Source organism: Talpa occidentalis, unplaced genomic scaffold (genome assembly GCF_014898055.3).
Source record: "Talpa occidentalis isolate TD23 unplaced genomic scaffold, MPIMG_talOcc4v2.1, whole genome shotgun sequence".
NCBI lineage: Eukaryota > Metazoa > Chordata > Mammalia > Eulipotyphla > Talpidae > Talpa > Talpa occidentalis.
Genome location: NW_026555331.1, coordinates 126,117,575 through 126,131,187, shown reverse-complemented (window position 1 = coordinate 126,131,187; position 13,613 = coordinate 126,117,575). Strand labels below are relative to the sequence as shown.

Here is a 13,613-nt window from a genome sequence, read left to right as displayed (position 1 = left end):
GTCAAGTGGAAAATTATAAGACAACCATTGGCTGTCATTCTTCTACAAACTATAATGGCTGCATCTAAAAATCTGATAAAAGGAAATTGCTTCTTTCCTACCCTCCTTTATTATTTATCTAACTACACTGACATCATTGCATTCATAGCAAGAAAATGCTTTTGGGTCCTCCTGCTATAAAGTTTCCACCGTTGAATATGCTACTGAAAATATCTGGCTGCATATATTGGCCCATTCGCAGAAGTTTGTGCCAGATTGTCGGTTGCACACTATAGCTTGTAGGTCAAATGACTCACTGCCTGTTTCTGTGAAGCCCATAGTCTAAGAATTGCCTTTATATTGCTAAATAGTTGAAAGAAATGAAAAGAATTTTGATTTGTAAAAATCCCATGAAATTCACATTTCAGCATCCATAAATCCAACTGTTACTACAGCCCAGCTAAGCTCATTCAGATCTATTACTGCTCTTGGGCTTCAATGGCAGCGTTCAGTTGAGTGACAAAGACCATGTGGGCCATGAAACTGACACTGTTTACTGTCCAGCCCTTTGTAGAAAAGTGTGATCAAATCTGTGCTTGATCAAAGAACTTTTGCATTTCTGCTGAGAGTATCCAGCTGGGTTAGACTCGCACCATTTCCAAGTGCAATTGAGTCAAACAAGGGGCCCAGCATTCCAGTTGTGCATAATTGGGCCTTAGGGGTCAGTGATAATTCCCCCCTCAGCTCTGAGGGCCTGTTTATTCATCTACTTGGCCTTTGTGGAATTATAGTTATTTCAAGATGATGATTCTGAAATGACACCAGAAAGTGTTGTTTCTGCACCATATGTTAATGGCTATATTAATGGTAGATTATGTTTCCAACTTAGAGTTTTAACGATTTACATAGTAATTGCATGCTGTTTTTCATGCTTACAGTTGCAATGGTAGTATTAGAGGTAGGTTATAAAGATTAAGGTATGAGGCTTGATGATTCTGAAAGCTTCCGCATCGTAACCTCTAGGTGGAAATAAGTAAACCTTTGGGCATCTTTACATTTATGCCATTCATTTGTCCACAGTGTTGGGAGAATGGCATCATCTTGTGCCGGAAGATTGCAGAGCAGTACGAGAGTTACTATGACTACAGAAACCTGAGCAAAATGAGGGTAAGTTACCCAGATCCATTCTAATGATACTATGGCATCCTGTTTTAAATAGCTTTCTGGTTTGGTTTTATGAAAATTGACTTTATGAACATCTTAAGGTATTGTGTATAAACCCTCTTTCAGATAAATCATCCCTCTGAAGTATACTCAGGCACTTGTTTAGAAAAATAGCAAATTGATCATTGTGATACATTGATTAATATACAAAAAGTGAGCTCTGGAGCTACTCTAAACACCACATCTGAAATACACTGTCTGATCTTGGCTTAAAACTACCATTTGTTGTTGAACATCTCCTTAATGTTTGAAGAGCTCCTTGCTTGTGGATAGATCTCTGTCTCAGCAGGCCATTCTTACTGCCAGAATCTGCACAGCAAAATAGTAGAAATGACTGACTCATGTACTCATAAATATTTGGGGACCATATTCTATAGGTGTCAAATCTCATTTGCTTTAGAAATGTTTTTATTTGCTTGAACTAAACCAAGATCTTAGGACCCAGCTCAAGGGTGCTAACTTGTTCCCAAACCAAATGTGTGTATATGTTCTTCTCTTTCAGATTCAAACAAATCCTGATTCTTTAGAGTCATGAACATTTTGTGTCATTTTACAATTCTTAATCTCTTCAGAGTTTCTAAAATAGGATCATTCATTTTTATGTATTAAAAAAAAGGTTATGATGTTGCCTTTAAATACTGAGGTAGCAATTTATGAGATGATATCCTAAATCTGAACAGCTCGTAAAAGCCCTTGTCCCCAAAGCAACGGACTGGCCCACTACTTTTGGCACAGTGTCTCATGTCAGCAGTTCATCACCATCTCTCCTAGCTTGAAAACTAAAGAGAAAAAACCTTGCTTTGACTTCAGTCCATCATGCTGACTCTGGCAGGCTCTGCCGTTTTATGTAAGAATATTGCTGTGCTTCCCTTGGCATCCTGTCCCTACAACAGAATGAAGGTTACAATGTTTACCCGAGAGAACCCTTGGGTGCCATAGCCACTAAGATTTTTATAAACCCAAAGCATTACACTTCATGCCAACTGCTCTTTTGGGGGCTATTACTGAGGGTGGGGGAGGGGGGAAGTTTTCAAGTGCAATATTAGTCTTTCTCTAGAAACCCTAGGGATAATAATAGCATGAATGGGAAACCATAAGCTTTATGTGCTTCATAGTTCCAACACTGTCAAAGACACACTTAAGAGCTTTCAGCCCTGATAGCCAGGAGCTCCTTTCATTTGGTTTGTTGTCTTATCCCTAAAGCCAATACAAAGTTGCACTTCTCAGATGCCCTGAATTACCATGTTCAAGGTAGAAGCATGTCCACAAGTGAGAGTGCATTTGGCACTAGGATTATCCAGAAAGGTTTTGCTCCTAATGGTTCATGTTAATTTTTACTGAGCCATGAAGAAAAGATGTCTTCAGTAGACTGTGTGTGTTAGAATCATTTTCTTTGGTGAGAACATGTAATTATACACTTGATCCTTTAAAGCAGGGGTTAGCAAACTACAGCCCATGTGTCCCGCAGAGCTAAATAATTGTGATAGAGACCATGTGGTCTGCAAAGCCAAAAATATGTATGTTCTGGCCATTTACAGAATAAGTTTGCTGATCCCTGCCTTAAAGCATCGAAAGGAAGTCAAACCTTCTTTTCTGAAAACGGAATTAAATAGAAAAACATTATTTAGAAAAAATATCCTCTTCAATAAATTGATAGCACCAAAGGATGAGATCAAATGCTTAGAATTTCTCCTGTGCTTTACTAGATGATGGAAGCCTCTTTGTATGACAAAATCATGGACCAGCAACGTCTCGAACCAGAGTTCTTCAGAGTTGGGTTTTATGGGAAAAAATTTCCATTTTTCTTAAGAGTAAGTAATTTATTATTTAATTTGCTTTCATACCTCTAATATCAAGAAAAACAAGATATTAATGACATGTTAACGTTTTAAGACAGGTAATAGCCTCATGAGATTTTCTTTGAGACTATGTGTTGGAATCATTTTCTTTGGTGAGAACATGTAATTATACACCTGATCCTTTAAAGCAGGGGTTAGCAAACTACAGCCCGTGTGCTGTTTTAGTTGCAACACCACACCAATGTAGAACACCTTCTTTAGAATAATTCCTCAAGATATCTAACCACCTTTTTGATTTTTCTTCCTAAGTTTCTAAGTATTCTATGCCTTTTGAGCAATTTTTGGTCATTATAGTTGTTTTCCTTGTGTGCCTGATACTCATTATTCTGTTCAGTCTGCATTTTGCATAGTGTTAGCATTAGAGAAAAATGAGAAAAATGATAGGCACTCAGGGGCTAGGATTTGTGGGCTGTGGGAAAATGTCACAGTTTCACATCGTGTGAAAATCCTACCTCCAGAATCATATAGAGAATGTTGTTTGGTCTGGTTGATAACTCTGTGAACAAGGGATCCAGTTTATTGCTAGCATAAACTACTCTACAAAGGAAATTGTCCAGACATTCTAAGGCACCTACTGGATAATGAAATATTTTGCTTCATTCTTACCAGTTGCACGTTGTTCCAGATAGTTTATATGCTTGAATTTTTATTGACCATTTCAATATGTAACATCTTACTTGTATAAAAAAATTGGTTAGGAGAAGAAATGTACCTTCCCAAGCAACCTAAGCAGTATCTGGGATAATTTGCAAAATTGAGCGAACTCATTTCAAACTTTCTATCTCAGTATACAATTATGTTGGTATTGGTGTGGCCCTGAATCTTGCTTTACTGTCAGTACATATGACTAGATAGAAGGGGAAAGGAAGTGGGGAAGATTTGACTTCATTCTTTATTTACAAATCATTAACTTATCTGCCTTTCAGAATGAAAGTTATATGTATTAGTAATACATATATTATAAACAATACATTTATAATAAATAATTATAAATATAAAATGATATACACATATGTATTTATCCCAGAATATCCAAACACCGTAGACAAAAGATTCATTTTAATATTATACGGGACAAGCACTCAAAGACATGTCGATACTGTCTTTGACTAAAATATCTGTGTATTTGGGTGCACATACATAAGGAAAATTTCCTTGTGTGTGTTACAAACAGAAGCACATGATGATGTGCATGGTCACAAAGTTGACTCTGCAAACAGATCTGCCTAAGGGTGGGAAAACTTGTTTCTCAAAAGCAGTGGCAAACTCAGAACATTTGCTGAGTTTAAAGACGTAAGTGGACATGCTGGCATCAGCATCCCTGTGCAGAGGCCCCAGCTTCCTAGTAGAGTAAGGATGTTTACAGTTGTGGGTACACAACTGTGCAGAGGACAGGAGACCTCACAGGAGGGCCAAGAAAAAACTTGGCCGCAGCACAGCCCCTGCCTCTGATCACTCCAAATCATGCAAAGAAGTTATGTTTCTTCTGCAGCATCCTAGGCACTAATTGATACATCATACACAACATACAGTGTTGAGACAATAATAATTTAGATGACCTACCAAGCTGTTTTAGTTTATCTTAAAAATCAGAAGAGTAAACTTTCAGGTTAAAGAAAATGTTGTAAAGTACGCTATATCATATATGTTAGATAACACTGAAATTTGTCATTATATCCAATCAGTCATATAATATGATTTTTAATATCTTTCTATGGAGGAAGGGGCCCACAAAAGTCATAATGTAACCCTGATTAAATTGTAAGTTCAGCTAGCAATTGAAATGTGAGGGTCCCTAGACAGCAATCTGGCATATGCAATTAATTAAATGTGTAAAGTTAAAAATAGTTTAGGAGCCATAATTTTAATGGGAATTTAAAACATTAGAAAGTTTTATTGGCTAGTGATATAAATTTTGTTAAAATATCTATTAGAATAAATCAAGCTCTGTATCCTGAGTCTCAAAAACAGCATTCCCTTCAAAATGAAAGGGTAGGGTTACCCTCTATTGGTCTGTAAAGGGCACTGCACCCTTCAGTGCATGGGGCTAGATAAACCTTTTTGTAGGAAATGAAATTCTGATCTGTTCTTCGATTTAAAAACAAAGAGCAACATTAAACTTTTCCTTTTATTGTATGATCAAGTTCAAGATAATTTTTAAAACTCAAATGAATAATTATAGAACTGTATCACCAAAGTATATTTTTTTCCCCCTAGACAATGAGTAGCCTGTTAATAGTGTTTTATATGCATAAACTATCTCTGAGCAATGATTCCTCTGGGAGAATGACCGAGGTCAAGGATGGAAAAGAGATTCACTTTCTGTTTTATACCCTCTACTATTTCGAATATTTTTAAATAAAATTTTTATTTACCACTAATTTACAATACTAAATCAATTTTAAGGATATAGCTTCACACCCCTACATGCATAAACCTCACCTTACCCACCTCACCCACTTCAGTTCTAGTGTCATCACACTATGAAATTGGTCCACTATGCCCAATCCTCCATCCTGTTCCACTTCTTCTCTGGTTACCGCCTTATTTTTTCAGAGTTTGAGTTACTTTTGTTGTAATCTATTAGTTTGTTTGCTTTGGTTATTTATTTTCCAGATATGAAGAAACCATCCAGTAATTCTCTCTTACTTTCTGACTTATTTAGACTAATCACTTCAAGTGTTATCCATATTGTCACTAAAAGGAAAATTTTCTCTTTTTTAACCACCAAGTAGTTAAGTAGTAGATACTCCATTGAGTATCTATACCACAACTTTTTTATCCAGTCACCCGTCACTAGGCACTTAGGTTATTTCCATGTCTTGACTATTGTAAATAATGCTGCTGTGAACACAGAGATACATCTATCTTTTTAAATCTAGTATTTTATTTTGGAATTTTTAAATTATAGGTATGTATTCCCTTTTTAAGAAAAGATGATAATTTTTTTATGTACCAAGAGCTCTAACCACCCAGTTTCATGCCTAAGTATATACCAAAGAGAACTGAAAATATATGTCCACACAGAAACCTGTATACATTGCAGCATTATTCATAATAGTCAAAATTGGAAAAGCCCAAAATGTCTATCAACTGATGAACAAGGAAAATATGGCATAGCTCCACAAGGGACTAGTCAGCCATAAAAAAGGAATGAAGTAATAATGTATGCTGAGAATGGATCAAATTTGAGGACATTATGTTAAATAAAAGAAGCCAAGTAGAAGGAAAAAAGGCCACATGTTGTTGTAGAGTTCCATTTATGTGAAATGCACAGAATAGGCAAATCTATAAAACAGATAGTAGATAAGTTGCCAAGGGCTGCAGGGAGAGGGAGAGGGGTGTAATTCTTAATGTGTATGGGTTTCTGAAATATTCTGAAATAGTACTGATAGTTGCATAACTGTAAATATACCAAAAGTAATGCAATTGTACATTTGAAAAGTGAGACACGAATCCGGGGCTTGCTAAAAGCAATGTTATCCAATTAAAAAAAAAATACTTTTTCACAAATAAATTTTGAAATTTGTGTTTTTATAACTTAAAAAAATTAGAAGCAACAGAAAGTGAAACTAATGATCTTTGCCCTGAATTTGTGATATTTGGGCAACTTTTTCAGACTTTCTGTATGTGTGTTTGTTTTTAGTCTGTTAATGAGGGTGGTGGGCATATGCCAGTGTCATAATTTTTATTTCTCTCTCTGGAATCAATGTACTCAGTTATATGGTCCTAATTTGTTTTATCTCTCCCCCAGAATAAGGAGTTTGTGTGTCGAGGGCATGACTATGAGAGACTGGAGGCCTTCCAGCAGAGGATGCTGAACGAGTTCCCCCATGCCATCGCCATGCAGCATGCCAACCAGCCTGATGAGACCATCTTCCAGGCGGAAGCTCAGTGTATCCACACCTCACAGAACTGGCTCCCGTGAGCTCAAGCTGGCCATGAGCCTGTAGAGCATTTTCATGCAAGATGGTTCAGCCAGTGACCCCTTTTCAATCACCATGTTCTTACTCTCCCTCTTTCTCATCACCTTAATTTTAGCTTAGCTCAGCATTAGCTTCTGAACAAAATTGTTCTATTAGTTATCACAGTGCCAGTTGAAAAGAAAACCTTTAAAAATTCCATTAAAGATTTTTTTTTCTTTTCATTTAAGACTTTTCTGTAGCTCAGTCCTGAAAAATGCTCTTTTTAGTGATTTCCCTTAGAATACTTTTCCTCTGATATATCCTATGGAAACAAGTTCAATGCAAGGAAGCGACAGCATTATGTTTACTGGCACATATTGCTCACCCCCTGTTCTCTTGACAATTTTATTCTGGAATGAAGGGAAGAGAAAGAGGTACTGGTATCTTTTCAGGCTTCTAAGCCATGGCATCCTGGACCACCTGTCGTAATTGCTGTCCATATACTTGATACCCCCACTGTCTTACATGAACAACTCAACTGCAATTACATACTCACTATATAGAAAGTAAATCCATTCCAGAACTTCTTTCAGAATCCCTCGCTCTCTTTCTGAAACTGGTGGTCTTAAAGACTGGAAACTCCCACTAACAATTATGGATACCATTTCAAAGTAGAAGCTGAAGTGCCACAGAATCAAGCCATTATGTAAGGAAAAATATTTTGCTGTCCTTCTTGAGTGAGAAGAGTTAAATATACAAAATGTACTTGAGAGAAAACCTTCTTTGAATGAGAAGAGTAAATACACAACTATGTAGTATATGTAGTTCATACAGTATCAACTACAACTAAATACTCTTACCAGTACAAGATTTGGGAGAATGGATACCACAAGTGTGGGAGGGTTGCAGATAAGGAATATTACACAGGTGAATAGAAGTCACTGTCAATACTAGCTTCTCTCTTTGGTCAGCGTTGCATAGATCTATTCATACACTTTTTTAAAAAACAAATAATTTTAAAAAGGGCTATGCATGGACTAAAGAGTGCCTTGTGAATGGACTATGGATTAGATATAAAAACTCAAAGTCATATAATATGAGTATCTAAGAGCCCATTCCCACCCTACCCCATCCACAGAAAAGTCAATGTCAAATTCAATGTCAAATGAATTCTTAGGTCATAGAAATTTCAAACTGATAAAATGTTTTTAGATTACCTACCTAAAACTAGTTCCAATTCTTTAATTTGAGGAATGAGTTTCTGCAAATCTAGTTCCTGGTACCTTCTTGTCTATTTTTTAATGACTTTGACCAAATGGAGACACCTGATGGTTATGCAGCTTCTTTTCCCTGCCGCAGCACCACTTGAGCTAGATTGCCATTGAGTTTGCCAAATAGGGTTTCCTCCTTGACTCTTTGATCCCAGACTTGCAGATCTATGCCGTGACACCTATTCCAGAGAGCCAGGAGGTTCTGCAGAGAGAGGGTGTTCCAGACAACATCAAAAGCTTCTATAAAGTAAATCATATCTGGAAATTCCGCTACGACAGACCATTTCACAAAGGCACTAAAGATAAAGAAAATGAATTCAAGGTACTGTGCTGTTTTTATTATATTTTCTTTCCTCAGATAGACTGTGAGTTCCTCAGTAAATACTTATTTAAAATAGAGTCATTTTACAGAACCAGAGGGACAGGAAATCATTTAGTTTGGTAGTTCTCACACTGCTGTGTATCAGGGTGACATGGGGTGCTTTCTAACCCAGCAGATTTCCATCCCTCCAGCTCAGAAATTCTGATTAAGTACAGCTGAGGAAAAAACCTGAAATGAACTTTTTTGTAACAACTCTAATGCCAGGGGTCCTGAGATCAGTCTTTGAGATCTCACTCATATTGACCTAATTGCGGGAATGCCAGGATATTTATTCTCAGATACTGTAGAATTCAATGAATGAACAATATTTAATGAAGGAAAAAGAGGATTTCAGAGAATAGTTGGATAGATTCTGATGTAGTTCTTAAGTTCTTTGCTGTCTTCTGCTGCTTATTCTTGCAAGAACGGTGTGTGAGTAAGAATTCTGAGAAGACCCAGAATAAAAGCCAACCATGTATGGTTTGCATGTCCTGAGTGTCTTGCAAATTCAGAGGCTCCTCAGCAGGAAAGAGATAAGATTTCTCACAGCCTCATTGAGAGAAAGGAGAAAAAGAAGCAAGAGCGTCCCAAGGATAAATTAGAATCTTTCCTTGACAGCAGAAACATAGAACAGATCGAGCCCCAGGTAGTCAGTATTCCACCCCACTAAACAAAGATTGCAAAATGAACTTTTACTGGGGGCAAATGGGCTTGGCAGCTTTCATCATGGGTGGTGTCCGCTGAAGCTGGACGCCTCCTCCTAACACTATCAGTCGCAATGACCTAATATCCTCTACCTGGTCACCTCTGCCTCAGTGTCAGCTCCCAGTGCTCCTAGCTGTAACTCCAGGAAATGCTCACAGCTTAGTGATGAAAAGGGGAATCCCTGCTAGTTTTGCAGTGTTGATGGCACCGAACAAAGAGCAGTCCATTGTGTGAGGAGGTTTGATGGTTACATATCCAAGCCGGAAGACTATTGGAAAAGCAGCACTGAGTTGTTGTTTAAAAATATCCAATATCATTTTCTAGTCATTTTGAGGACTTACATTTTTCTGTTTGCCCTCCAAGACCAATCAGAGGTCATTAGTTTCTGGTACTGTTCAGTCTATGGTACTGTTTTCATTGCAGCTGCTCCCTGTGAATAGGAGGTCAAAGACTCACTGTAGGCAGACAGCGCACTCGCTCAGAGTCACATTCCCAGCACTAGAACTCACACCTCCTGATACCTTCTCAGCCACTTTTTCTGCTGTACTACATTTCCACAGTCATGACTGTAAATATTTATCAGTGGTAGCATGACTCTTCCTCACCCACCCCAAGAAAAATAAATCTGGCTGCTTATTCCTTTGCTCACAGCCTTCGACATCTGGCTCCAAATTGCCCCTCCAGAAGTCTTGCCCACCCAGCCATCCTCCCTCTCAGTCCCAACCACACCAAACTTGTCTCTCCATCCCTTGTGGTGCCCTTGCACAGCCGCTCAGTGTCTCAGCGCCTGCTGCTTCCTGCTTCCTGCAGTGCTTCCCCCACTCTCCGCCTGGCAAACTCCTACTCTTCAAAATTCCACTCACATGTCTCCTCCTCTGAGGAGTGCTGTCCTCCTCCCACAGGATGCCGTGCATGCCTGCTTCCTCCCATGTCTCCCTCAGCACCTGGCACGTGCCTACCTGAGCGCTGAGCCCCTTGGAGCTCCTGCCTTCCTGGCACCACCAGGATGTGTCGAGCTCCTGTCACTAGGGCTCTCTGCCTTGTTCATTTCCATTTATCTTGGGTGGCACAAAGACATCTTTTCATTCTTTGTTGTGGTTGAAAAGTGGCACTATTTCAGGAATTTTACAAGTTTATTGTCCTCTTAGAAATAGACTTTGGTTAAATCACACAGATCTGGTTGACAAAAGAGAAACTCATTATCAACAGCAGCTCCTAGCAAAAGCAGCGTGGGTTCATGTGTCATGGGAGTTCCGGCTGCAGGGAACCCTGGCTATAAAACATAGATCTCCCTGGATTAGAGCAGCTCAAATGGGAACAAGAAAACATGGACAGTGGATATTGCATGGGAAGACAGGTGGGGGGAATTTACTGCTGGCATTGGGGGTAATTAGAATAAAGCTTTGATCTGGTCACACTGCCTCTGATCTTCATCTTTAAAATAGGAAGATCAAATTAATGATTCCTCAGGTTCTTTCCTCCTTCAGGATTCTGTTATTCTAGTCCTGTGTTGAGTAGCTGATACTGTTGCCCCTTCTGTTACCCAGACAAAAATGGGTGGACCCTGACAAGTAATGACAGTGTAAGTTAGAAAGTAAATGATAGCCTGCTTTTGGACTTTTTATCTTGCTGTCTAAAATAGGTCACTCATTCTGTACAAAAACCTGCCTCAGGTGCTATCCACACAGCTACATAGAGCTGCTCACAGAAGCGCCAGTGATCAGTCACTGTGATGCTTCATGAAAGAGAAGGCCTGCAGACGCGCGAGACTGAATACTACAGAAAACCCGACCGGAATAGGCAAAACTAGAGTAAACCAAATGATGAACCTGAGTCTTAGCTCAGTACCTAGAAAGAAGGGCGGTTTGGGGACTTACTTGTTTTGTGTTTTGTAGAGTCTCTGGGTGGAGCGAACATCCTTATACTTGGTGCAGAGTTTACCTGGCATTTCCCGCTGGTTTGAAGTGGAGAAGCGTGAAGTGGTGAGTATCACAGCTTCTTCTCCAGTAATTTCTCATCACAGTTGCTCACTTGGAGTCATGCTGTATGCAATCGCTTCGGCTTTTGGCCTGACGTGCCTATAAGCACTTGCAGTAAGTTAGTTAATGTTTGTCCTAGTGAACACTATCACCAAGGCTTGAAGGGAGATAGTGCTGTTATCCTGGTCCAGCCAGGGTAACAACTGTGGCATTTAAATTACAACTGTGGCATTTAAACAGCTCAGGCCCTTGAATTACGGGAACTGCCATTCTAGCTGAGGTCTCTTAGTCCTCAGTTCTGTGACCTGCAGTGCATACTATGCTCTGGGCCAGTGCCAAGGTTATTGACATTACCTTTTTTAATCACATATCAGAGCTATGAGGTATGTATTCTTATACCTATTTCCACAAGTTTCAACAAGAAGTTAAAGCCTGTGCCAGGTGTCACATAGCAAGCTATGGGTAAAGGATAGATTCTTCTGACTCCCAGGATAGTTATGTTCGTCTCTTCTCACTTGGTTCCCTCATAAGAAAGATAAGGCCAGCGCGGTATCTGACACGGTACGTCCACCTGTCCTGTGCACTCCAGAAGGGATGCTGGTGTGTTCGTCTTGCTAAGGTCGCATGAGCATCATCTGGAGATCAATGGTTATCATTAAAGAACCTGAAAGTCACAGCACTCCAGAACCATTTGGGTTATAAAACATGCCCCCATATTTAGCCCTCAGTTGTATGGAACAGGGAGAGCAGTGTTGCAGGCAGCCACATCCTGGTGAGACACTGCCCTGCAGCTTATGCTGCTCTTCAAGCTGACAGCACCAGCATCCTATCAGTCTCGCCCCCCCCACCCCCACTTCTCCCTCCCTGGGTGTATTATTATGGCTGGGGCCAGCCCTTTGGTAATTGTAGTCCTCTATCTGAGAGAAAATGTGCCAATTGTGAAAGTATAATTTAACTCCTTCCTTCTTTGGGTAACAAGCCCACTCTGTCAATGATTAAGTAAGAGCAGTTCCTGTATAAGTTCTCTTCCAAGAATGGCTTGTCCTACCTAAAATCTCTCTAAATATTGAAACATCTATGTTCATTTAATGGTACTTCCTTTTGAAGTGCTAACAATTTGTACAGCTCCCCAAACAAATTGAGCTCAGTTCCTTCGGTTGCATCAGTGCAGCTGTATTTCTGTACATTCTTAGTGAAGGGTCCCTAAAGCTGGGTGCATACGTGGTGTACCCTTGTGCCTTCCGTGGAAGAGGAGAGCCAGCTAAAGTTAGTGCTCAGAATGTCTTATTGTTATTCTTCCTGCTCTATGGCATGGGCCCAACCCACAGAATGTTCTTAGTCATCCAACCTGCATTAATGATTCAGAGAGCCTTTTCAGCTACTTACTACCCAGAGTGTTAAATTCTGTGAAGTCTCATTTCAAAATATCACATGCACACATACACTACACTAATAAAAAGTAGCATGCTGATAATGATTAAAGGAGCATTGTTAAACACCACCTTTCGAACATCAGCTGCCTAATGTATTAGAATATGTAATCTTCTATTCTGTCAAGCGGAACAAATCAAACTGGGCAACTTTGTTCCCTGAACACAGCCCACTCCTACCAACCTTATATTTTTTTATTGTTCCCACTGCCTGGAGTGTCGCTACCTTCTATTAAAGTTACTGATTTACTGCTTTAATTCCTACTGTAGAAGGTCATCAAGATCGAGGGCACATAATAGGTACTCAATAAATGTATGCCAGACTGAATTGAAATTCCTTATGTGCAATGCCAAAATCTGAAATATTCTTGAAAACCAAAAGGTTTTTCATAAATTGGGCATCAAGACTCAATTTTATTTATAAACCTAGCCTTCTCTGATGTACAACCACCTTTAACTTGGTGTGAATGTTCCTGTGTTTTACTGCAGAAGTATCAATGCATTTCATTAAAGGGAACTTCCCCAGAACCAGCTTGGGAATTACCTGATACACTATTTGTACCCTAACACCTGAAATCTGTAAAGTTCTGAATTCTGAAACATCGAGCACCAAAAGTTTCAGATGAGTTTATGGCCCTTGGTTTTCTAAATCATAGCCCCATCGTATATTAGCCCATTTGTTCAAAGACAAAAATGGTTTTCAGTTACTGTTTCCTCAATAGTTGTTTTGTTTTCAAAACAAACCAAAAAGAAATCTTTATTTTTGATTGGTCGAAAAGTAAACTAAAAAATGTTTAAACAAGACAAACATATTAAAAATTCCAGCTAAAGATGAGATTGTCATACCTCACAGCCTTCAGAAAATCATAGGCCTCTATTTTCTGTTTCAAAATATACCCA

The 13,613-nt window shown here is 39.1% G+C and overlaps 1 protein-coding gene across 1 annotated transcript in view; it reads left to right on the top strand.

The window, feature by feature from the left end:
- The window catches only part of DOCK4 (dedicator of cytokinesis 4), a 397,824-nt gene that overhangs the window by 364,203 nt on the left and 20,008 nt on the right, over positions 1-13,613 (top strand). Inside the window, exons 37-41 of the mRNA XM_054692564.1 lie at positions 1,060-1,146; positions 2,910-3,014; positions 6,817-6,958; positions 8,394-8,560; positions 11,200-11,286. Of these exons, the coding sequence (XP_054548539.1) occupies positions 1,060-1,146; positions 2,910-3,014; positions 6,817-6,958; positions 8,394-8,560; positions 11,200-11,286 (588 nt within the window). The remainder of the gene's footprint in view (positions 1-1,059; positions 1,147-2,909; positions 3,015-6,816; positions 6,959-8,393; positions 8,561-11,199; positions 11,287-13,613) is intronic.